General features: G+C 38.1%; 1 protein-coding gene and 1 long non-coding RNA gene across 6 annotated transcripts in view; one reads left to right on the forward strand and one right to left on the reverse strand.

Moving 5' to 3' along the window:
- Positions 1-4,786: 4,786 nt before the first annotated feature.
- The window catches only part of LOC134218493 (kazrin), a 410,880-nt gene continuing 391,229 nt past the window's right edge, over positions 4,787-24,437 (reverse strand). For 4 of the 5 annotated variants that reach the window (XM_062697575.1, XM_062697576.1, XM_062697573.1 and 1 more), the window contains one exon: positions 4,787-6,424. In XM_062697575.1, the coding sequence (XP_062553559.1) occupies positions 5,957-6,424 (468 nt within the window). In that variant the 3' untranslated portion in view covers positions 4,787-5,956. The remainder of the gene's footprint in view (positions 6,425-24,437) is intronic. The other variant, XM_062697579.1, reaches the window with a different exon arrangement.
- LOC134214318 (uncharacterized) lies at positions 10,366-11,368 on the forward strand. Its single transcript, XR_009979736.1, has 3 exons — positions 10,366-10,489; positions 10,891-11,109; positions 11,191-11,368. It is a non-coding gene; the product is annotated as an uncharacterized LOC134214318 (long non-coding RNA).

Consider the following 24,437-nt stretch of genomic DNA (forward strand, 5'->3'; position numbering starts at 1 on the left):
GTGTGTGGCGGGGAAGGATGAACCATGAGCATTACCAGCTCTACGACGAACCCAGTATTCAGAAGGTAGCTAAATCCGGAAGAGTATGATGGGCAGGACATGTTGCAAGAATGCCGGATAGCAACCCTGCAAAGATGGTGTTCGCCCCAGATCCAGCAAGAACAAGAAGGCGTGGGGCGCAGTAAGCGAGGAGGGCTGACCAGGTACAGAACGACTTGGCGAGCGTGGGATGCATTTGAGGTTGGAGAGATGCGATCTCGAACCGTGTATTGTGGCGTCAAATTGCTGATTCAGTGTTATCTGTTAAGCTAAATAAATGACAATGAATGAACCCAGACATCATAGGGAGGATATGTCGGGACGTGAACATTTGGAATGTGACGTCTCAAAATCTTAGATTCATCTTTCCACTCTATGTTTGTTGAGGACGGTCATACAGTGGCCTAGAATTAAAAAAAAATATTTTTATACTCAATGAATCACGTATATATTGTAAACTGTTAGAAATAGGAGCAGAAAAACAGTTACGTTATATCGAGGTAAAAATTACGTTATATCGAGGTTACGTTATATCGAGGTTACGTTATATCGAGGTTACGTTATATCGAGGTATTACTGTACATAGTGTTAGTTTTGGGGAACCGAAAGACTCGCGGTTTGGTCGAGGTTATTTTTTCCTGTTCGCGTATGCCACTGCGACCAGTTATTAGATCTATTGTAGCGTTACTTGTATCCTTAGTGTTTAAGTGCATGTCGAATTACTCCAGTGCTGTTGAGAAGCAATGCAGTATTGGTTTCGATACAGTTGTTGTTTTGTTTTTTTATTAAGACCACCATGACAAGGTCCCGCTATTTAGACCCTTCATAGGGAGCAATCCCATTGAAGGCGCGCCTCTTATCAATAGGAAATCAATCCTTGCTTGAGAAAACAGAACAGTAATACTGTTTTTGGCCATGCATCGGAGCCCTAGCCACATCCTTGTCTTGCTTCTAGAATATCACCAGTAAAACTCTTAAAACCCGGGATTTAGATCTGTCTACAGGACCATTTCAAGCAAGAGAATTTGTTCAGTAATAAGTACTTCCGTGTATTCCTCTCACTACCATTTTTCACCAGTTCATGAAGAGTTAGTACGTATTTAAACCTCTAACTCGATTTTTCCAGCAGTCAGCTCAGCCTAGGGAAAGGGCACCGAGGTTTTTTAACTAACTGCTAGAAAAGTTATTTCCGCTGCATACAGTTTAGCCTCAAACAAGAGGAATTCGAGCCTTTCAACTGTCTGCAAGGTAACATTAATTATATTTTATTTCTGAGGCTGCTGTTGGTAGCGGGGACTTAATGAATTCTTAATTACCACAACTTATTGCCCTAGCTAGAAAAATGGATTAAGCTAGGGCTCTGTTTGGTAGATCTTACACCGTAACACACTACGTCAAAGTGATCTACCGTGTTACGGGAAAAACTTGGTCGAGGTTAGGGAGTACAATAATATAGTAGGAAAGGAAGGGAATTTAGGGTGCTTAAGTAATTACGATGCTGATGTTCACATAGTTGATATTCTTGGCGAAGTTTCACATCTGTAACGGGACAAATAAACATTTCTTGGGAGACAACAATGAGAGGAAGACATTCGAAAGGGGTTAACAACAGTCATTGAAATGGACAACAAGAGGAAGACATTCGATATGGGGTACGACAGATAAGGGGATGGCAGACTAAGATCACAGTCTTACATCAGCAACTTTCACAAATTGGTGGACGAGGGACATGTATTCGAGATCAAGGCCCGCCAACACTTTTCTTTCGGACCCGGAGATGTTCAGTTAATGCAAATCTGGGGCCGCGATTCTTCTCGCACGCCCACACGACATGACCAATGACCTGATAATCCTCGCCGCAAACACAGAGATTGATTCCGAGAGCCCCACTCTGAAAAGATGTGCGTTTAAAGTGTAGTGAGTGGACATTAGATGACACATGGTTCGAATGAAGTCTCGTCCAATATTCATTTTTTTAAACCATGGACGCTTCGACACCTGCGGGCGAATTGAATACAGCCATCTACCCAACTCAACATTTGTCCATTTCTGCTGCCAGCTGCCAATGAGACAAATTCATCGAAGGTGATTTGCCGATCATACATATCACCTTCCACAGCGCCCACCTTAGCCAAGGAGTCTGCTTTCTCATTTCCCGGGATCGAGCAATGTGAAGGGACCCAAGCCATGGTGATTGTGAATGACCATTTTGATAAAGCACTCAAAGCTTTCCGTATCCTGGTTAGAAGATACGCTGAGTGCTTTACAGGTTTCATTGACCGAACAGCCTCCGGGTAGTTAGACTGTCGATGAAGATGAAGATGAAGAAGAAGATGAAGTGAATAGTGTACAGCTGCTAGCTCAGCGGAATACACGGAACTAGGCTCTTTCAGCTTAAAGTAGGCGCTATGAAAAACGTTAAAAACACCGAAACCAGTAGAGTCATCCATTTTTGACCCGTCTGTGAAAAAGCTTCTCTCGTCGCTGGCGTGTCCGTATTTGCTTGCAATAATGGAGGTATGACCTCCGCACGAAGGAAGTCTGGTATTCCATGAACCTCCTGCTTCATGGACAGATCAAAAGTAACAGAGAAACTGTAAGAGTCTAAGAAGTTAGCACGATTGGTGTCAACCGAAGATGGTCTTACCTCCAGCGTCATATACCAGTGGTAAATACTCATGAATCGAGATTGAGGGTTTTGTTCGAGCAGCTTCTCGAAGTTGTCAATGACCAATGGATTGAGAACCTCACAACGGATGAGGAACCGCAGCGATAATTCCGCGAAACGATCTGTCAGAGGCAGTACTCCCGCAAGTACTTCCAGACTCGTCGTATGAGTCGAATTCATACAACACAACGCGATACGGAGACAGCATTTATTTAAAGAGATGAAATAAAAGTTTTAAAGTTTTTCTAGTTTTTTGACTAGAATAGTATGAATTCTCATCGAAAATATCTAGGGGTGCCGCAAGCAATCTCGAGACCTTGAGAACCGCTGTCCAATATAAACGAAAATAAAAAGGTTGAGAAAAGCTGTATTATAGGGACTATAAAACTCCGAGTAAACGTGCAACAAATGCTGTTTTATCGATTGAAATATAAAGACATATTTTCATTGGAATCAATACAAATACTTTATTTCGGTATTACATAGGCTATATCAATATCAGTTTAAATACATTACATAAGAAAGTCTGTACTCACTATCATATGCGTACTAAATATTAGAATTACAATAAGTTACATACACTAATAAATATTTGGAATGGTTCGTTTAAATATCGGTCCAGTTTCATATCCTACCATTATCTGCTATGTCTTTGATCACGTTATATTTTGACTATCATTCATATATTTCCAGTATGCTATAAATAGTGAAATGTATGTCTACATAGTTTACCTCCCATTGAGCCAATTTTTCTTTCGAGAATCTTCAGCGCATCATTAAAGAATATCAAATTTGCATGCAGTTGATTATCGTTTATTTATCATAATTATTCAATATCCTTTTCTCTTTTTGATTCGAGCTTTAATGTCCTGGTCTTTTTTTATGTCTATGTAGGTTTGGTAATATCGTTTACAAGAATATACATTTGGTTTAATTTGTTGTTTCTCTTTAAATAGGCGCACTATATTTGACCAATTATTTCCTTCATAAATAGTAACTTTTACTGATGCATGGAGTTTGGTCAAAGCATGTGAATGCTGTTTGAAATGGTGAACATGGTCCGATATGGAACTTACAAGAAACTATTTATGTAGTATGTTTGCAGCGAGAAAACATCGAGTGCTTAATAATTTTGTAGAATCGTATCATTGAATCAAACGAAATCTATTGAAATCATACCAAGCATTAATTAATCATTGGTTATTCATTGTTTGACCTGCAAAATGCATGATATGTGGAATTACGCGATGGTCGTTAAGGTGATGGTATGTTGCATACATAAGCCTCCCGGAATGCAAAACTAAATGCACTCGCGTTTTCAAGGGCACCCCATTCTAAACGGAAGCCACACACAACTGTCATTTTTATTATTCCAGCTTTGCTGTATCGCAGCATGCGTGAAATAATAAAAAATGACAGTTGTGAGTGGCTTCCGTTTTGAATGGGGTGCCCCTGAAAACGCGAGTGCATTTAGTTTTGGATTCCGGGAGGCTTGTCCTTAATTTCATTTACAATTACAATTCACTTCGTATATTTTTCAAAACGTTTGTGGCGATCTGTTCAATGGGGAAGACAGCAAATGCATCTGCGTACATGCAACGGGTAAGCATAGTTAACTACCTGCCTTTTTCAATTCACTGTATTGAACACATTGGCCAGGGTCGTGTCTTTTGCTAGGTACAGTCAGTTATATTTGGTTATCCAACCATGCCCCTCATGAATGGCTATTTTCCTTTATCAGAGGGTTTCAGCGAGGAATCGATTTGAATGTTTTATTTTAACCGCAAAAGCGATAATTTTCTGTGCAATAATGATAGGTGAACCACGGAATAAAAATTTGAATCCATTTTCGCCACACACTCGTTGCGGTTTTAGTGGATCTCGATACGTGCCTGTATGGTTATGAAAACTGCCACTTATCGATTTCGGATACAGTCAAACCTCCGTGAGTCGATGTTCTATGGCTCGATGTCGACTCATGGAAGCAAAATATTTCATATTATTTTTTTTAGGTTTCTGTGATGGTCCCTTCAAACAGCTTTTCAAGGACTTTATATTCCAGATCTCAATATTTCGATGAGTCGATGGTCCCTTCAATATCGACTCATGGAGGTTTTACTGTATATCCTGCAGTAGGCTGGCCCACATTTGCGTGGGAGGAAATATTGAACATTTTCTATATTTTATGATAATCGTAACTGGTTTTGGCTGTTACTTACCTTGCATGAAAATTTGAAAATTGTGTGAGTACTCCATTGATCACTGACTAATGTAGGTTTCGTTTTGGCAGGAACATAAGGAAATTAGATTTATCATAATCTCCTGAAATGTCAGAAAGTCCATGAATGGAGCAATGCAAGTCCTGTTCGCAATTGTGAAAAGTTGCATATTTGAGATAATAACAGCCAATATAAATATCATCAAATACAAATAATTGTATCCACCATAGTGAATGGTCAATATGTTCATCAAATAATCTTGTATCAAAAATACAAGCCTTCGTTTTCATTATGAAGAAAAAAATTAAACAAAACACAAACCTGGAGGTTAACTATTTTCAGCAATTCAACAAGTTATAAAAACGCTGCAATGAGATATGGCCGGCGGCAGTCCATTATTGCACGATAAAGAAGCTGATCATGAATGCGATTTTGAAGCAGAGCCTTTTTTTCCTATCCTATCCTGTATATAGATTTCGAAAAAAATGTTACATGGACAAACAAGTGTTAAAAAGCATTCAAACTCAAAGGTATACTTGATGATTGATGCAACGAAACATGAACTAGTAGTGGAATCTCTTTTCAAGTCATAGTCGATACATACTTGTCTGGCGAATAGCATAGCGGAAGCGGGGATCAAATTAACTGTCATTGTTTAGATAAATCCAATTTAGTTTCCTCATTTTATTGCCCTTTTTACAGATACGCGTGTACTGACCTTCCTAAAGTCGTCTTTATGGTTGAGTTCAGAAATAATTTAAAACTTTCCTGATGACTTGAATATCAGACCACATAGACCTTATTATTTCGGTAATATAATTTCACTCCTACATTTGCCTTTTAATGGATCCCTCTGGTGCACATTGTCACAACATTCAGCAATATTTATTTGAATACTATCATCTGGTCAAACTTTTTTCTCAATACACGTCCACGCTGTCATAATATGTATTCCGAAACACTCAATTCCCTGCTTCCCGGCACTGGTCTAAAACTGCACCCCATTTTCCATCTCCGCACAACGGTGGCCCTACCCCGGTGCAGCGGAGGCGGCCACCACCTCTATATCGCTAATACTCTTCACCCGTCGATGCTGCGCGTATTTAGGCAACGTGGCCATCGACGAGGAGGACGACGCAGCCGACGAGCCGGCATGATCCATCGGTGGCGCGCTGACCCGATAGATGGCCCTCTGATCTGCGGTGCACGACAGCGGACTGCTGCTGTTGTGGTTGGCCGTCGTGGAGTACAGCGAAGGAACGGGTGGCGGGGCGGTCGTCGGCGGTGGCAAATGATGGATGTGATGAAGGCCTCCTCCTCCGACGGCTGCATAGATGCCACCCTCGCTGCTGCTGAACGACGGTGTCGGTGAGGTCGAGCTGTAGACGCTGTTTTTGTCGGAGCCACCGCCTCCTGTGCTGCCTCCGCCGTTACTGCCGCTGCCATGGCCACGCGGTTTGTAGTTGGAGCTTATCCGGAAAGCCTTGGTTAGGGACCCCTGTGCGGAACAGAAGAAGAGTGGAAAACCATTATTTTCTGGTATTATAGAGTCAGAGAGGTGTTGATTTTTATGAACATTCTTTTTTTCAGTAGTTAAAACGGGTTACATATACGGTAACAGGCTATGGAAGAAATCATGTTTCAAAATTTCTCAATATTGCTTATCTAAATGGAAGATCGTCTTTCAACATGTCATTTTAAGCTTTCAAGAGAATTGATATGGAAATATAATTTTTTATTCAGAAGTTTGGAACAACGAAAGCGAGACATTTGGCAGAGACATTTGTAATGCAACACATGATTTGAATTACAAAAGAACATCTCCTTCGTTGGGAGTCGAGAGTTCAAATTCTTATCCAACTCCAATAGTACTGCTAAAACAAGTGAGTTAATGGGGTGGAGATGGATATATTATCGAGCCCATATTTCGTGTTATAACAAATTTTTGAATACACATAGCGTTATAAGCGAAAGAAAATTTAAACAGTCATGCAATTCGCACAGAAACGTGAACGATATAGTTAAATAGAATAATCCGAACTAGTAGAGTTATCCTTCCTGCGTTTCAAAATTCTCATTGAGTAGCCAGTTTCCTTTGATTTCGTGTTTTTTTTGTTAAATTTTTATTTATGGCTACGGATGGTATAGTGAATTTATGATTATGCTGTAACATTCCAATTGCTTGTGTAAACCACGTAATGTTACTTCCCTTTATCAGATCTGGAGAAGCAACACTGGACCAGTACTGGTAGTTTTCGTGATCGTCATGTGAAAGCAAAAACAGAGGTAGGGTAATTGATTCGATGGTTGTGGGTGTACCAATTGTTGCAGTAGTCCATGTTATCAAATATTAAATATTAACAATATAGTCCACTCTTGTGGAAATCAGGCGAACACGCGGTTCAGCGCTCCAACGGATGGCGGTCGAACTATTTTGAACGCGTCGACGCGCGTCATTACTTGTTACTCCCTGCATCGCGGCACATACTAAAACGCGTCGTCGCACGCCAATGTCTTCAACTTATTTTGTAAACAAACATTGTTTTATCGATTCCATATTTTTTTTATTCTGTTAGTTCTATTTTGCTCTCATTTTGCCATTTTGATTGAAATTCCGAGCATGACTCATATTCAAAACTCTGTCTTTTTCATACTATTATGAGACCAATTCCAGTCTTTACCTTTCATTCGAAAAATCTTTGAAAATTTTAATTTTTTGTAAGACAACGCCATTGTTCTGAACATGAGTTATGGTTGGAATTTAAGCCAGAATGGGATTAACTCACTTTGAATGAAAATACCTGTTTATATCATATAATTATGAAAGTATTGTTTTGGAAATATTTTCTCTTTATTTTATTTCTTTCAAAATAAACTGTTTGCTTATCACGTATATTAGGGTACTACGGTGCTTTACTGAACCAATTGTCTCATCCAGTTGCACTGCGCGTCAGATCTTGCAGATTGTGCTTCCGATAAAAAAAACTTATCAGTTTTTTGTTGTTGATACGTTATGCAACAGCCCAACTTCTGGATGTTGCACTAATGCTCAGACAAGGCAGGAATCAATTCATCCGCAAAGGAACGTAGGAGAACAGCTGAATCCGGAAGAAACTCAACGTATAGATCGGATCGTTTTTCAGCAGATAAGCGAATGTCAACGTTTCCCACGTGAGATTGTTGAAGAGGGTTCCAAATCAGGTCAGTGCATCTGATGGTTCCGGTACAAGTTGCATCGAAAAACAGCAGCAAAGATCCGATAGCCCGGAAGAGATTCAATTTGACGAAGCAGGATATGACAGAATACCGACTTGATGGAACAGGAGAATGTATGCGAGACGCTGCCTAAATGAGTTTTTTTGGAAATAATGCGAAAGAGCAAAAATTGAAACCATAGTGATGGAAGGAAGCTTTGAGAAAAAATGACGTTTCAATACTGCCCTGAAAAACAATAAAAACGCAGGGCCCACTTGATTTTTTTTTAGAAAGTTGGTTAGACTTTTCGTCACAAGTTGGCGTTGCTGTCGGAACAATCTGTTCACCAAATGATAATATGGGATATTGAGAAGTGGGCTATCTTGTACTTAAATTTCTTTGATGTTATGCCAAATCATGTAGTAACCTACATGATCTATCGTTTGTTTGATATGTCAACACACTATTCGAAGAGAAACAGCTGTACGGAACATATCAAAAATAGGAATACTGTACCATTGGTGGTTTAATTTCAGAGCACAATTATGAATATTGTTGCGATGTTTTCCCGACTGTAAAAAAAAGTAAATTCGATAGATTTTGGGATACACCCACAAGGTAAGCGGAACAAAAAATGTATCGTTTTTAAGAAACAGTGAGGGAAAGTGCTTATTACCTCTACTATTGGGTCATTTACCCTATTTTCATTTTGAAGTGAATCACTTCAAGTGATTAAATGAAAATATAGCGTGCACCCAGTCAACTGTCACATTACAAGCACTCATGATGGGAATGTTGCTTAGTTTTGAAAATTATAGTGGTTTTAATAGATCTGTGCAAACAACGATGACTAGTCGATAAAATGATTGCATTGTTTGATTCGTTTTCATGAAATAAAAATCCATGAAAATTTGGCGAATCTCCTTTCATTGTTTATGTTTTCTTTGAGAGCGAAAGAGGGTTAAATGTAAAAATCGCTTCTCTCAATTAAAATGGATTTATCAGTACTGCACTGGACCATACCTTTGAGGGATTCGATTGTTTAGTGTATTTGCTTTTCCATTTCACATAAGAACATTGGGTGGGTAGATTGTACCCCGTTTGGTATAATATCGTTTGACATAAAGCTGTTTGGCATAATTATGAAAAAGAACCTGTGTGAATAATAAGTAAGATTTGTCAAGCCATTCAGTTACGTTGTTTCCACCATATGGGCAATTCATGATAATTTGAAATAGGATTGTATGGCGTGGCAAATTAAGAATATAGAAGCTTCCTGTAAAAACGGGAACATTTTAAATGTTGACATACATGACAGCAAGATAAATAGAAATAAATTAATTTGACATTGGTGGCTTTTTTTATTTTCATGTAAGAGTATGCTAGAAAACTCATTTCTTACTTTTGTTAAGAAAGGAATTCATATTCTCTCATGGGTTATAAAAAGTTGTTTTTAAGAAATAATATTTCGCGCTCCCCAAAACGCTCATACATGCAGACATCACTTCTATTTGTCAAGCTGAGTCTATTGGTATATCGTATTATGGAACTCCAGGCCTTCTGTCAGGTCATATGTTCTCTTTCTGGACAGGACTGATTCATGTTTTGAAATAAAGAATAAAGGAGTGGATAAATGAATAATTTTTAAAAAAGATTCATTTTGAAAAATGGATTATATTTTTGCTTGCCTTAAACGTAGCAAATGCATCCTTCCAAAACAGGGATCATATCTCCCCTTCGTCGAACCGAGCAAATATGTTAATTGAAAGAATGAGTCATTAGCCTCTCTGGCTTTTGCTGGAAAAATGCATCCATCGAAAGAAGGCATATCTTGCATTGTCTTAAACAAAGCAAATGCCTGAATTGGAAGAAGGACCCATCTGCCGGGCAAATGCATCCTTTGAAAGAAGGAACCATATCTTCACGGACAGAAAATTGTTCCAATTGAATCTATAATATCGTTTATTGTATTTAAATGACTAATATTATTGGATTCATATCTATGTTTATTGATTTTATAATATTAGTTCACATGAATACGATGTAAAATAATGTTTGTTTTGAAAATCGAATTTACAATAATAATATTGTTGAAATAATAAAATTTATTTTTATTTCAAAAAAGTTTCTTTTTAATTTAACGTGTTGTTACTCGTGGTCATCCTGGACAAAAACCGCATCGAATAGTATAATTTAAAGAAACGCGAACGTAACGCGTCAAGAAAAAAAATAAAAACCACTCATCTGTCATCTCTGCAGTTCCTAATTCGAAGGAAGTGCAACAACTTGAATTTAAATTCAGATTTCCTATCGAAAGAGATCCGTGATACGATCGGTCATCCATTTGTCCTTGGCTATTCCTTCAATAGTAAGTATACTTATTCATAAAGACAATCGTGAAAACATATCAATTCATCAACAATTTAAAAAACTTATTTTAGTTGCCCTGCATCAACGACTCAATTCGATGGAAATTGATATGTAATCACTTTCAATTAGACTAACGCTAATTCATTTATGTGCCTATTGAGATTCTCACGTCCGAATGTGTGAGTGGCGATAAAAGGAAAACAAACACTCCTAGATGGTGCTACTCAGCAAAGTTTGGGTAAAAATGAGTATATTTTTCATATATTTTTTGACTCCTTCGCAACCATTGTGATGACTCGATCAATTTTGAGGTTATGAGCAGAAGGAAAACAAACATGTATTTACACATGCCGAATTGCACATCAGTGTGCGAGCGTTAAACGTCACTCATCTCTATAGAATTCCCGGAGTAACAGTCAACGATGAAGCAAACTCCCAAAAACAAACGATGGTTGACAAGTGCATCGACGTACCTAAAAAAATCGGTTCCAACTGTTCCAGCATGCCCCTTGCTCCCATTAGCTACTGGGCTTATGATGTCACCAAGGATTTCATAACAAAGATGTGTCGGAAAATCACAAACTACCAGTGATGTAGGAAAATCGAAAACGAAAACATGTGAGTACAGTTTTAAGGCACCTTTACATAAAAATCCTATCTGCTTTGTTCCTGACGAAGTACTATTTTTCTATTTTCTAGAATTATTCCGAGGTGACGTATAGAATAAATTTGGCCTGGGAGACAATGCTGAGTCTGAAGCCTTATGTCCATTTACCTGGCGATATAATGAATCAAGTTTTGAATCATATTATGTGAGTATAATAAGCATATATGTATGCAAAAATGAAAAATATATGCATCAGAACAGTTAAACGTTTCGCCAGTTAAAAGAAAGAATTTGAAAGAAAATGCTAAAAGTATATTACATTTATTTTTATTTCAAAAATAAAATGCTTATAATAATAATAATAATATAATTAAAACAACAATATTTTGATTACATTTCCTATGATAATTTGAATTTGAAACAATAAACAATCTCTTTTTAAAATAACAATTATGTGCACGGTTAACATGACGTTACAGCGTTACTGCAAAACCGAAGATTCAAACCACCCAATACCCGTATGAAATCAAATATATTTTCTTTTAATTTCAACAATATGATTTTATACTTGATGTTGAAAACAAAAAGAATTTCTTATTACCGCCAAAACAATGTGAAATTCTTTTTAAATTTACATCAAATATTATTAGTTTTACAAGAGTTTTTTCTGCGTGTTCTATGGCCGTCTGTCGAGAAGATGCATCCTTTAAAAGAAGGGATCATATTCTACATTACTTTTAATCGAGTAGATGTTTGAATTGAAAACAGGAACCATATCGTCGTTTGCCTTCTGATAGGCAAATGTATTCTTAGAAAGAATTGATCATATCTTCTCTTGCCTTAAACTAAGCAAATGTTTGAATTGAATAGGGGAGCCATGTCGTATTTTGCCTTCTGACGGTCAAATGCATCCTTAGAAAGAAGCGATGATATCTCCCCTTGCCTTAAACCGAGCAATTGCCTTAATTGAACAACTGAATCATATCCGCTCTTGCCATGCACCTTTTTTGTGTTAAAAAAAAGGAATTATAGGGAGTGAGTGCTAGTAATGGACCCCTTTAAAGAGAGAAATTTACTTCAATCGCTTCACTAGAGTCAGACTCACGACATATTGCCATTCTGTAGCACCAGATGACAAGTATCAGTTATATATGTACATAAAACATGCTAAAACATTCATTTTTACTACTAAAATAAGTATTTTAAAATAATGTAGCCAGATTGCCTATTATGGCCACCCCCGGGACCATAATACGCAACATCGAGTTTGTTTACATAAACGTATTATGGTCCCCCCATTTGATTTACATGTTCCTGTTGCCTATTATGGACCCCCCTTGTGTGCTAGTAATGGACACTCTAACATATTTACTTTTACAAATTAGTTTATATAACTTAATTTTAGTATCCCAAGCCAAAACAATTGCATGGAACAACTACCCTAATATGTGAAGCAACTTTATCCTATGAAAATTTGCAGGAAACCGTTGATTCCAGCGTTAACTTTTGGTTTTTGTTCAGGGGGTCCATTATACGCACGGGTCCATTACTAGCACTTACTTCCCTACTTTGCTTACAACAATCCGATTTTGACAAAACCGGGACCATCGGACGCTGAAAATTTTCTGACCTAATTTTAAATTTCAGGCTGTTTCACGGGCACCCGAGATATTCTGGATTTTTTCGCGGGTATGTTAAAAATGCATTTTTTCCACTGCTTGTCATTTTATGTCACGTTTACTTTCATCATGTTTCATGCTTTCTCCAGAAACTACAACTCATTTGTAGACCAATGCTGGCTGCAGAACAAGCATCCGTCAGCAGTACTCAGATATATGACCACTTCTTGTCTTGCAACGTTTGTGCGAGAGCTGTGCATCTTTTTTACCATTTATCTCCTTGTCAATTAAAAGCGAATTCTGCAAAAGCTGCCTAAAAATTTAAAATATAATGTTGTATTTTTAAAATCCTTGAACTCTGATTGGAAGTTCAGAATAAATTTTAAAATTTTAGTTTCGATGTCCACAGAAATAATAATATAGATTTAGCAAAGTGATCACTTTGTGCCTTAGTCGATTCTTGATAATTTTTATACGACTGACATACACAGTCAGCCTAAGCTCATACAAAGAGAAAGTTGAAACGGAAAACATCATTCAGCCGAAAGCGATATAAGGTCAAAGTAACAAAAACAGAATGTTATTTGGCTGAAATAATCGTTTGGTAGCAAGACCGAAAATGTCGCTTGACCAAACCGTAGTTTTGGCAGAATTGTTCGTTTGATAAAAAAGGCAATTTGGCTGAAAGTGTCCTTCGGTCTTTTAGCCGAAAATGAAGTTTTTTTTTTTATAGAGGGATGAAGGCAAATCTGCAAACAGACACCTGAAATTATCACTCAGGGAGTGGGGTTACCGGAACGCCGGACCCACTAAACTCACCCAAGGAACGGAAGGCTACTTGAGTTACCCTCTCTACTAATACTCTGGTTCCAACAGGAACTGCCTCCCAGCATTACTTCTTGGGGATAGGCAGTACTTAATGTACTCGCTCACACAGGCCCTCATCCCGTATGAGGCTTACTTGGGTGCTCTCTCTAACATACCCTCTGACACACCTTGACACTCTTTCTGACACACCATATGATGTGGGACTTACTTAGGTTCTCACTTCTGACATGCCATGCGAGGCTGACTTGGGTGCTCGCCCTTAACATACCATGATAGTCTGACTTGGATGCTCACTCTACTCTCCTCTGCCATGCCTCGAGGTACCAATAGTTTTACGTTACGACCCACCAACCTCGGCATGTGCAGTCCATACTAACACCTATGCGCTCACTCTTCTCCCATGCCTCGTGGTGGCGACTACGGTTGCTGATCGCGTGTGCTGCGGTCAGTTCTACCTCGCGAATTGACTCCCCGTAGACCTCCAAGGTTACGTCATCTGCGAAGCCGACGATCTTAACACCAGGAGAGAACTTTAGCTTCAGAACCCCGTCATACGTAAGGTTCCATTGTACCGGGCCCAGTATTGAAACTTGCGGAACTCCTGCGGTAAAAGGTACGCTTCTCTGAACGGCATCGGTCTCGTATAATAGTACACGGTTCTGGAAATAGCTTTCCAAAATCCGTTACAGGCTAAGCCGGTGTAACGAGAGCGCAATGGCATCCCAGCTTGCGCTGTTGAATGCGTTCTTCACATCAAATGTCACTAACGCACAGTATCGAATACCTCGCCTTTTTTGTTGGATCGCTATCTCGCCGGTCTTTACCACCGAGTTAATAGCGTCCAACGTGGACTTACCCTTGCGAAAACCGAACTGATTGCTTGACAGGCCGTTCGTACCCTCTGAGTACGGATCAGCCTGTTGAGGCGGCTTCCCGGCCTTCGGCAACAACATTTTCCATCTTTCGGGAAATCTACACTCATCTAGGCATATTTGCATAGCCAGCCTGAACATGTTCGGGTTCGCTATGATTGCTGCCTTGAGAGCTCCAGAGCTTTGTTCGTTACCAGGGATTTGGCCACCGCGAGTAACTCTCCGTGCGTCACCGGAGCCACCATTTCGGCTGCACCCATATTGCCTTGCGGTGCAGGAGGCCAGGGACTTGTGGCTCAGGACGGGAAGAGTACCTCGATAATCCTCGCCAACCTATCCGGGACCGTTCGGGGGGTGAAGAGCTCCCTTTGGTCTTGGCCATCACTATCCTGTAGGCGTCACCCAACGGATTCGCGTTGGCTCCTTCGCATAGGTTGTCGAAACACGCTCTCTTACTGCTCTTGATGGTAAAAGGCCAGTTTCGCAGCTCGAAACATTTCACGGCGGTCCGCTCTTTTATCTTCGGTGCGGGCACGTTGCATCCTTCGTCTAGCCTTGAGGCAAGTTGATCGAAGGGCCGCAATCTCGGGACTCCACCAGTATACCGGCCGTCTGCCATTTCTCGGCAGGGTTTTCCTCGGCATGGTGGCGTCACACGCGCGTGATAGGACAGCTACCAACGCATCCCTGCTTAGACCTTCAGTGTTGGCTTCCAGTCCCAGGGCCGCGGTGAAAGCTTCGCTGTTTAAGTAATCGGTTCTCCACCCACTGACCTGAAAGGGATCCCCGGACCTCGGATGTTGCACGCCATAGTTGATTTTGAAGCGAATTGCTAGGTGATCACTATGGGTGTAACCCTTGTCCACCTTCCAGTCCAAATCTGGTGCCAGACCAGGACTGACAAACGATACGTCAATCCATGACTCGACCTCGTTCCTTCTGAACGTGCTAGCGGAACAATCATTGACTAGCACTGCGTCGAGCTTTGCTAGCGCCTCTAGTAACGCTTGATCTTTTTGATTGGTTGGTGCAGCGGCTGCCCCACTCCACTGCCCAAGCGTTAAAACCTCCTGTCATTATTCTGTCAAACGACCATTTCGGCCAAACTGCATTTTTGGCCAAACGACTTTTTAGACTAATTGGCCAGGTCGGCCAAATAGGTTTCGGCCTAATGGTATGTTCGTCCGAATGGCATATTCTGCAAAAAAAAAAAAACATTCGGCAAATGGCCTTCGGTCAAATGCCTTCCGGCTGAATGAGTTTCGGCCAAACTGCTTTTCCCCTATGGCCTTATCACAGCTTGACGATTGGAGCTGCTTCCCGATTTGGATTTGATTGCACTTTTATCAAATTGCGATAAGCTTGTTTTGATAACTTATAGCAATTGAGAGAAATTTTGGGTAAGACGGTATAATATGCCCCCCTCTAAGGCAACTCCTTGATAACTTTTTACTTTTCAACGCAATTTTTGCAAATTTTGTGTTATTTGGTAGTCCAGGAAGTCGAAAATGCATTGCCCGTGAGTAGTCATATAAAAATATTTCAGTTAACATGTAATAAAGCTTTTTGAAAAGTCGTGAAAAATGAATTTTAAAAGTGCCTGGGCAATACGCCCCACCTCAACCAAAGACGTTTAATTGCCCTTCATTAGGGGCCATCCAGAAACCACGTGGTCATATTTTTGAAGATTTTCAACCCCCTCCCCCATGTGGTCTATCGTGGTCATTTGGCAGACCCCCTCCCCCTTTGACCACGTGGTTTTTTCAAGCACAAAATTATAAAAAAAACCTATGTAACTAAAACCTCTGGTTAATCCGATCAATTTTGAAGATGGACAATTTCAACTGATTCAAGATCAAACTCAGACCCAGCTTGGGAATTATAAATTTTCATTATTTCGAAGATTTTTATGATGTTATCATGTTGTAATGTGTATCAGGTTTTAGGTTATCTAGAACTCGCACACCTTCGATGCATCAGGAGGATACCAAAAAATGCGGACTCGCCAATATGTTATAAAAATTTCGAGAAAAATTTGTAATGGTTTAGAAATTTTCCAAAATATCCCTATATTTTTTAATTTCTTTATTGGTGATTTTTTTAAATACATAATTGCAATTTTTGCTTTTACAAGTGCTAATTTATTATTGTTTTGTGGAAAATTTTCAACTGTTTATGGAAATTTTGCATTATTTGCAGTAATTCTATATTTATTTAATACTCATACCCTGATTTCTTTATTGGCAATTTCCAATTCTATTATGGAAAATTTCTATTTTTTTCTCTGATAAATAATCTAGAGCTGGCTCATCTCTCAAAATTTCTAATTCTTCATTGAAATTTTATTTTGATATTGACTCGTGGAATCCAATGATGCCATACTAAACATATTTTCTCGGTCACTCTGATGTCTTTCGAATAATTTCCCAAGGAACTTCTATTCCATATTTCGAATATGCTTCAGTCAATGGTCTTTTCATAAGCGACTCATAAAAGAATGAATTTATTATAGATCAATTATCATTTTGGAGTTCGGATCATTCGATTTATCCAATTAACCAAATTATGAATGATGTATGATATAATATCCCATTAGGTCCATTGGGTTGATATGACAATTGTTATTTGTACAGCTACTACACTGCCGTTCTACGCATAATCGTCCCATGTACATAGGAAATCCCAGCAAACATGGGACAAATATGCGTATGACGGCAGTACAGACTTTTTAGTTAAAAAAATTATGTTGAGCTTTTTAATGGAATGTCTTTACTTGTCATAAGACGAGTTTGTACCTTCCCATTTAATTCCACCACTTGATTGTTCCTTGACAGATACGTATTTCGACCTCAACAGTAAGATCGTCTTCAGTGTTTCGTACTTGACTCGACTTAGGTTATACACAACTTTTAGGTTTTAAAAAACGTCCTGGAAGTCGTATTGTTTGAACTACTTAATCATCCAAGTCCGTGAACCCAGTGCTTCTAAGGCCCTACAAAAAAGGCATAGTCATTGTGCAGCTTGATGTTGACTCAAGATAATTTTGGGTACCTTGTCTCTTAGATCTCATGTTAATGGAAATTAGGATCATATGCTTATTTCATCGGATTGGGTACATACCGATGATGAGGACATTACAAATGTCATGATTGATCACCCGAGAAGTCGTGGGCTGAACTTGAGAGCAATCACTGGCTTAACGTTTAGGAAGACCCATCTTATCTGAGTGTTCAGAATGATTCAAACATTTCAACTTCATTTGCATGCTCTTAGAATCGAAATCTTCCCAAAGTTTCGGATAACTGAGTTTTCAGGGTCAGTCAAATTTGAGCTCCCATATTTTTTTTTCTGTAAAACCAATATCTAGATGAACAATTTTACTGAAGAAAATGGTGGTCTAGCTCTCTTTTGTGATTTAATAGACAATCTAAAACGCTGGGCATATATGACCCATCCGTCCTGAAAGGGTTGAGATTTGTTTTGGAATTCAATTTCAATCGTTATTATAACACTATTTATTACCCTAGATTGTTTTAGGAATTGGAGTGTTTTTTTCTGGAACACTGCCACTTTTTTTCATATCGCCGGACTCTTCTTAGTTCTAAGACCCTTTTATGAATTTAAAAAGCATTTTATTTAGAATTTCATGTTGATTTTTTAAATGCAAACTTCTCTATGTCATAATCTTTTTCATTTGCACTACTAGAATTTTGTGCATTATTGATCGAAAAATTTAAAAATGCACCTAAATGTTCTAATTAGGCATGTATTGCTTGGATGAATTTTAAATTCCAAGATCTTCCTAATTTTCAAGAATAATTATTCTGGAGTTGCAAGGGAAACCCTTCAGAATAGTTAGAAGAAATTCTTCGGAGTCTCCACGGAAAAATCTTCAGTATTTCAACGATTTTTTTTTTCGAAATTCTGTGGAAAAGTTCCTAAAAAAGGTTCGGTAGAAAATTAGAAGAACTAGAAGAATCCGTAGAAGGATCTTAAATGCATATTTACGATGAAAATTCCAATAAACATCAAATTCGAAGAACTTCCGGTATAAATTAGAAAAAATCCAGCTTACTTTTTTACAGAATCTCTAAAGATTTTTTCAAAATCCTGGGCAAATTTAATGAATCTTCAAAGGAAATTCTTCTAAATTTCCAATGGAATTTTTTCGTTTTCAAAAATAATCTTAGAAATTTTCAGCAGTTTTTAATTTCCAAAAGAAATTATTTGGAATATACCAAAATATTTCGGATGGAAATTCCTAAGATTTTCCTGTAGAAAATCGATGAAAAGTTCATCTAAAACACCAATAATGAATTTCCGAGGATATTTCGATGTTTTTACAAGTGGAAATAACGAAAAAATTGCACTTTTGTAGTACTTGTGAAGGTTGTACTTTAGAAGCAATTCCAATAGGAATTCTTTAGAAAATTAAATCAAAATTTTAAAGATTTTCTGATGTGAAAATTCCTTAAAATTTTAAATCATTTCTTGTGCTTCTTTGCATGGTAAAGATTTAAAGCAATGTTTAGCTGAACCTACAAAGAAATCAAATGACTTTCCGAAGAAGAATGAATTTCCATGAAATTTTGGAAGAATTTATGGTGCAAATTAAAAAAAACACGAACCTTGTAAATTCTAAAGATTTATTCTTTGAAAATCCAAAGTATTTGTTGAAGATAATCCATAGACTCTTCCGTGGAAATTCTAAATAATGCCTCGAATAAAAAAATATTTGGAAAATTTAAAAAATGTGATAGAATTCACAAAGAGCGTAAAAATTTCATTTCAAAATTCCAAATTCGAAAACAAAAATCCAAAAACAAAAATCAACGGTAATATCAAAGTGTTTCATGTGGCATTGGCTATTTAATTTCTCATGAAAATTCAGAAGATTTTTCTTGAAAAATTTAGAAGTCTTCTTCTTCTTCTATGGCTCCATATTCCAACTGGAAGTTGGTCTGCTTTTCAACTTAGTTTTTTCTTTTAGCATTTCCTCATTATAAATTGAAAGTTTTAAATGCCAGCAATTGTACGATTATATATATTATATATATATAAGAAATGCTCTGAAGGATCAGAGTTCAATAAAAAAATAATTTTATTCCACTAATTATAAGTTACAATAAGTATCATTCACTTCTCACTCGAAACTGATTGAATTTTCCTACCGCTAAACCTTTTATTAACTAAATCTATCAACTCAGCAAAACGGTCCCGGTCAAAGTCTGCATCGATGTCGTCCGATCCGTTGTCGTTCGCTTGGCTTTGCGCACGTTGCCACCTCAGCTGGATAATTCCCTGGGTCATCACTTTTACGTTGCATCGATCGATGGGCCGGTCGATGGCTCGTTCTGATGGGATGGCACGTGGGCAACTCTGATCCTAACGCCTCCCCCTCAAGTATCAAGCGTCCTCGTTTGATGTTTCAGGAGCTCGAACCTTGGTTCTGGGATGAGTTTCAGACGCTTCTGTCCGGGGTCCTTTCTTGTTGTTTGACTGTTCGAACCATCGGTTGCTTCGACTTCTTCTAGCTTCTTTGTTCTAAGCATCAGTGCCTCGACGTGGTTCTTTTGGCATCCTTCTTGTGAGTTTTCTTGTAAAGAAAAGCAATGACGAAACAGAAAAATGTTAAAATCAGGAGGGCTAGCCCTCCTAAAGTTACCTTTTATGTGTGCTGTTAAAGGAAAGCTGGATCATGCTCAATTCTTCCAGATTTTGAATCCGCAGCATGAAGTTTTGCTCCTCGTTGTACGTGTAGTTTGACTTCTGAAGAGGTTTACTGTAAATTGGGATCAAGTAGTTGTCTTGTCTTAAGACATCTATTTTACCAGAGAATGTGAAGTTACGTGCTCTGATTGTGCAATTGCCGATTTCTATTATTGTTGGTTCGGTAATGATTTTTGAATCCCGCATGAGTCGTTTACCTCGATGTTTTCTGTAGTGTCAATTAGGATTACGCCCTCTGTGATCTCTTTGGCTTGGAATCCTTGTATTGTACTTACGAGTGTGCATTTTGGTGTTTGATGCGTTAAGATATTATAGATGCATTCGTCCTCGATCAGCTTGGTACCTTCACAAATGTCGCATTTTGTCGTTTGTATGTAGATCAGATTTCCGTGCGTTGCCACCAGGTTTATGTCGGTTTCTATCCTCGAATTGTTGACCTTCAACGTGTGGAGCTCCAGGAGGTCGAAGTCCTTGTCGTCTAGTACTGGGGTCTTCACAAGTACCATCGCTTGTCCGCCGTTGATGCCGGTAGTTGCTGAGCAATACTGAAATATTTCGTCAAGATAGTTAAGGTGGATGTTTTGCTTCCTAAGTTTCCCTGCGATTGCCTGCTTGTCATCTAACGAGAGGATGTTCTTATTTATGAGACCTAATCTGGAGAACTCGACTTGTTCTTCTATAGATTCTAATATATGAATTATTCTATCTGTATTCCAAATGAGATTAATGAACTCCAAGTCTGATCTAAGGTTTTGTACTGTGTTGAATTCTCTAGAGATTGTAGAACTAATTTTCCTCAAGGAATCTGTTATGTTATTGATTTTGTTTTTATAAAGTTCGTTAATTTGGATTTGCTTGATTTGGTTTTGTACTAACTTATTCTCCTGGTTCTTCAATATCCCTAATCCTTCGTGTATGATCTCAAGATCCTCGTTATCGGGATTACCCGCAATGAATTTAATTGCTGTTCCGAGGACGTTAATCAGTGCTCTTTTTGTTCTACTTGGGCTTAAACTAAAAAGTTTTTCCCTAGCTATTGTTAACTTTTCCTGTAGGGTTTGCTCTAAGTGTTCAACGGTTTTAAATGAGTGTATGATTTTTTCTATGTATTTGATGTTATCTTCTAGTGATTCCAAACTAATCTTATGTAGTGTCCTATCGTATCCTATCCTTATCCGTACTGTTTTTGTTTTTATGGCCACCATGCCATTGTTATTCGATATTTCCTTATATGTAGTCGCATTTATCAGGTGGATGAAGATTAATCTGAAAAAGGAACATATTTCATTTGTTTAATGTTTTGTTCTGTTGAGGGCTTTAAGGTGTTATATGTTTTTATTTTTTAATCCGATTTTTATGTATTTTTATGTCGTTACTATCTATGTATGTGAGTTCGTTATTAGTTTTAACTGTTGAAATTTTATACGGGTCTCTATCTTTATTTAGTCTTTGACTATTTTTAATATAAAGTTTTTCATTCTGATTTAGATGTTTCGGGCTTTCATTATTTGAAAATTTTTCTCGTGATTTAGTTTTCTTTATTAAGCTCAACTTTAACGGCCGATTGAATTTTACGAAAGTTTTCTGCTATTTCCTCCTGATTGGTTGAATTTAATGAGTTGAAAACTACTTCCCGTGGTTTTTGATTGATTGCTGAATGAAAAGTATTATTGTAAACGTCCACCAAAACGTTAATTATTCCGTTAAGGCTCAAATCCTTGAATTTTGCATGGAGAGTACGATAGAGTTCGATAAATGTGGAGTGGAATCTTTCTACGATTCCTTTAGAACAAGAATTACTCGCGTTATGGATTTCGATGTTTAAATCGTTTAGAAAACCGACAAAATCAATGGATTTAAATGAAGGTTCTTGGTCGTTTACTATAGTCTATGATCTACCGAATTGTATTATGTGCTCGGTGATTGCGTGTTTCATATCGACAATTGTTCTTGTTTGAAGCGGAATAACGTTTGCAAACTTTGAAAACGAATCGACTACAGTGAGCCATTTCTGACCCTTCATGAAAAATACATCAATGTGGATTCTATCAAAGACAGTTTCGCCAAAAGTACTTTTTTGGATTAATTTTGGAGGTTTGCGATCGTATTTGCTACGTTTGCAAATATCGCAAGAATTTATGAAAATTTTGAGCTTTCTTTCTAGCTCGGGAAAAAAGTATCTTTGTAAAATCTGTCTTTTATTTTCTTTTAACCCTCGATGTCCATATCCATGGGTACTTTCGATCAGCTCGTCCTGATCGGTGCCCAGTCTGATGTCCTCCAAGAGTTTCTCTGAAATAAAAACTTTGAAAATTTTATTAGCCGAAAAATGTATTCTATATGTTTCTTGTATAAGCTGCAGTAGGGATACGGGAGCTTTGATGCAATTAATACCTTTAGGATTCAGGCATCTTTTGAAAACGTTCACCACATCCGCTTCGGTGTATTCTGGTTGGGCAATTATGTATCTGTTATATTTGGGAAAAACAGCTTCGTGGAAATCTGTTTTAATTCGAGCAATTTTAAAAATTAATTGTGTCTTAAAAAAATTAATTGGTCTTTCCGTGCAGTTTATAAAATAATCGTCGCTAGTATCCGCAGAATGAATAGTCTCTAAATCTTCATCGTTCTCAGCTGTATTTGCATTTATTTCATCTTTCACCTTTATCCTGGATAAAGCGTCCGCAACGACGTTCTGTTTACCTGGTTTGTAGATGAATTCGTAATTGAATCCGCTCAACTGCAACTTCCATCTAACGATTTTATCATTAGAGTTAGTCATTGAGTAAATCAAAGGTTTATGGTCTGTTACCAGTTTAAATCTGCGACCATGTAAATAAGTTTTGAAGTGCTTCACTGCCCAAACTACAGCCAAAAGTTCTTTCTCCGTGGTGCTATATCTTTCTTCGGTAACGTTTAGCGTTCTTGATGCAAATGCTACTGGCCGATCTTTCCCAAGTGTACCTTGAGATAGTACCGCTCCAATGGCATAATCGCTCGCATCAGTCGTTAGAATGAACTCCTTCTCATAGTCCGGGTAGGCGAGTATGGGATCTCTTACAAGTATCTCTTTGCATTTTATGAAACACTCCTCCGTTTCAGGAGTGATTTCGAATTCAGCGTCTTTTCGAAGTAGCTTTGTCAAAGGTTTCACTAGTTTAGCGAAATGTTTGATGAATCTTCCGTAGTAACCTAACGTTCCAAGAAACTGTCTAATTTCTTTAACGTTTTTAGGTACTAGCCATGACCTAATAACTTTAATTTTGTCTTCATTAGGTAGCACTCCATCTTTGGTGACGGTGTGACCTAAAAATTGTACTTCATTTCTAAAGAATTCACACTTATCAAGCTGAATCTTTAGTCCTGCTTCTTTAAGCCGTTTCATAATCATTTCGAGATGTAGTTGATGTTCTTTGAGGGAAGCAGAAAAAATAATAATGTCGTCCATGTAGACGAAGCAACAAACTCCAATTAAATCTCTGAGCATACAATCCATTACGCGCTGGAATGTTGCCGGAGCATTTTTGAGTCCAAAAGGCATTCTTGTGAATTCGTATTTGCCTGAATTCACAGAAAATGCGGTTTTTTCCGTGTCCTCTTTATCAAGTTGTATCTGATGGAAACCAGATACTAAATCAATTGTAGAAAAGTAACAGGCTCGACCCAGTTTATCTAATATGTCGGTTATATCAGGTATTGGGTACTTATCATTGATTGTCTTTTCGTTTAGTTTTCGGTAATCGATAACCAAACGAAATTTCTTTTTCCCAGAAGCGTCCGCCTTCTTGGGTACGACCCATACAGGGGCAGTGTATGGGGAGATGGATTCCTGAATTATTCCATCGTTCAACATTTTCTTCACTTGTTTTTGAATTTCCTGTTCAAAAATTTGTGGGTATCTATAGGACTTTACATGAATCGGCAAATTGTCAGTTGTTCGTATTTTATGTTTTATTTTATGCGTAAACGTGAGTTTTTCGCTTTCGTCGTAGAGAATTTCCAAGTTTCTGCGGATCACTTCATTAAGAGCATCTTTCTCTTCATCGTTCATATGCTCGTTCCTGAGGTGATAATCGACATTCTTTGCCGGCAACTCACAATTTGGTTTTTCGGCAATTTCGCATTTATCTGGCCTAATGTTAATTTGATTCATGTTTATCTCTAGAGGTTTTCTGGAATGGTTTTGAATTGCTACCGTCGCCTTTCCATTTAAACTTCTGTAGATTCCCGGTAAAATTGAAAATTTATCGAAATCTCTCTCGTCGGTGATTGTGAAATCTCCGTCTTTCA

The sequence above is a fragment of the Armigeres subalbatus genome, chromosome 2 (genome assembly GCF_024139115.2).
Source record: "Armigeres subalbatus isolate Guangzhou_Male chromosome 2, GZ_Asu_2, whole genome shotgun sequence".
NCBI classification, from domain to species: domain Eukaryota; kingdom Metazoa; phylum Arthropoda; class Insecta; order Diptera; family Culicidae; genus Armigeres; species Armigeres subalbatus.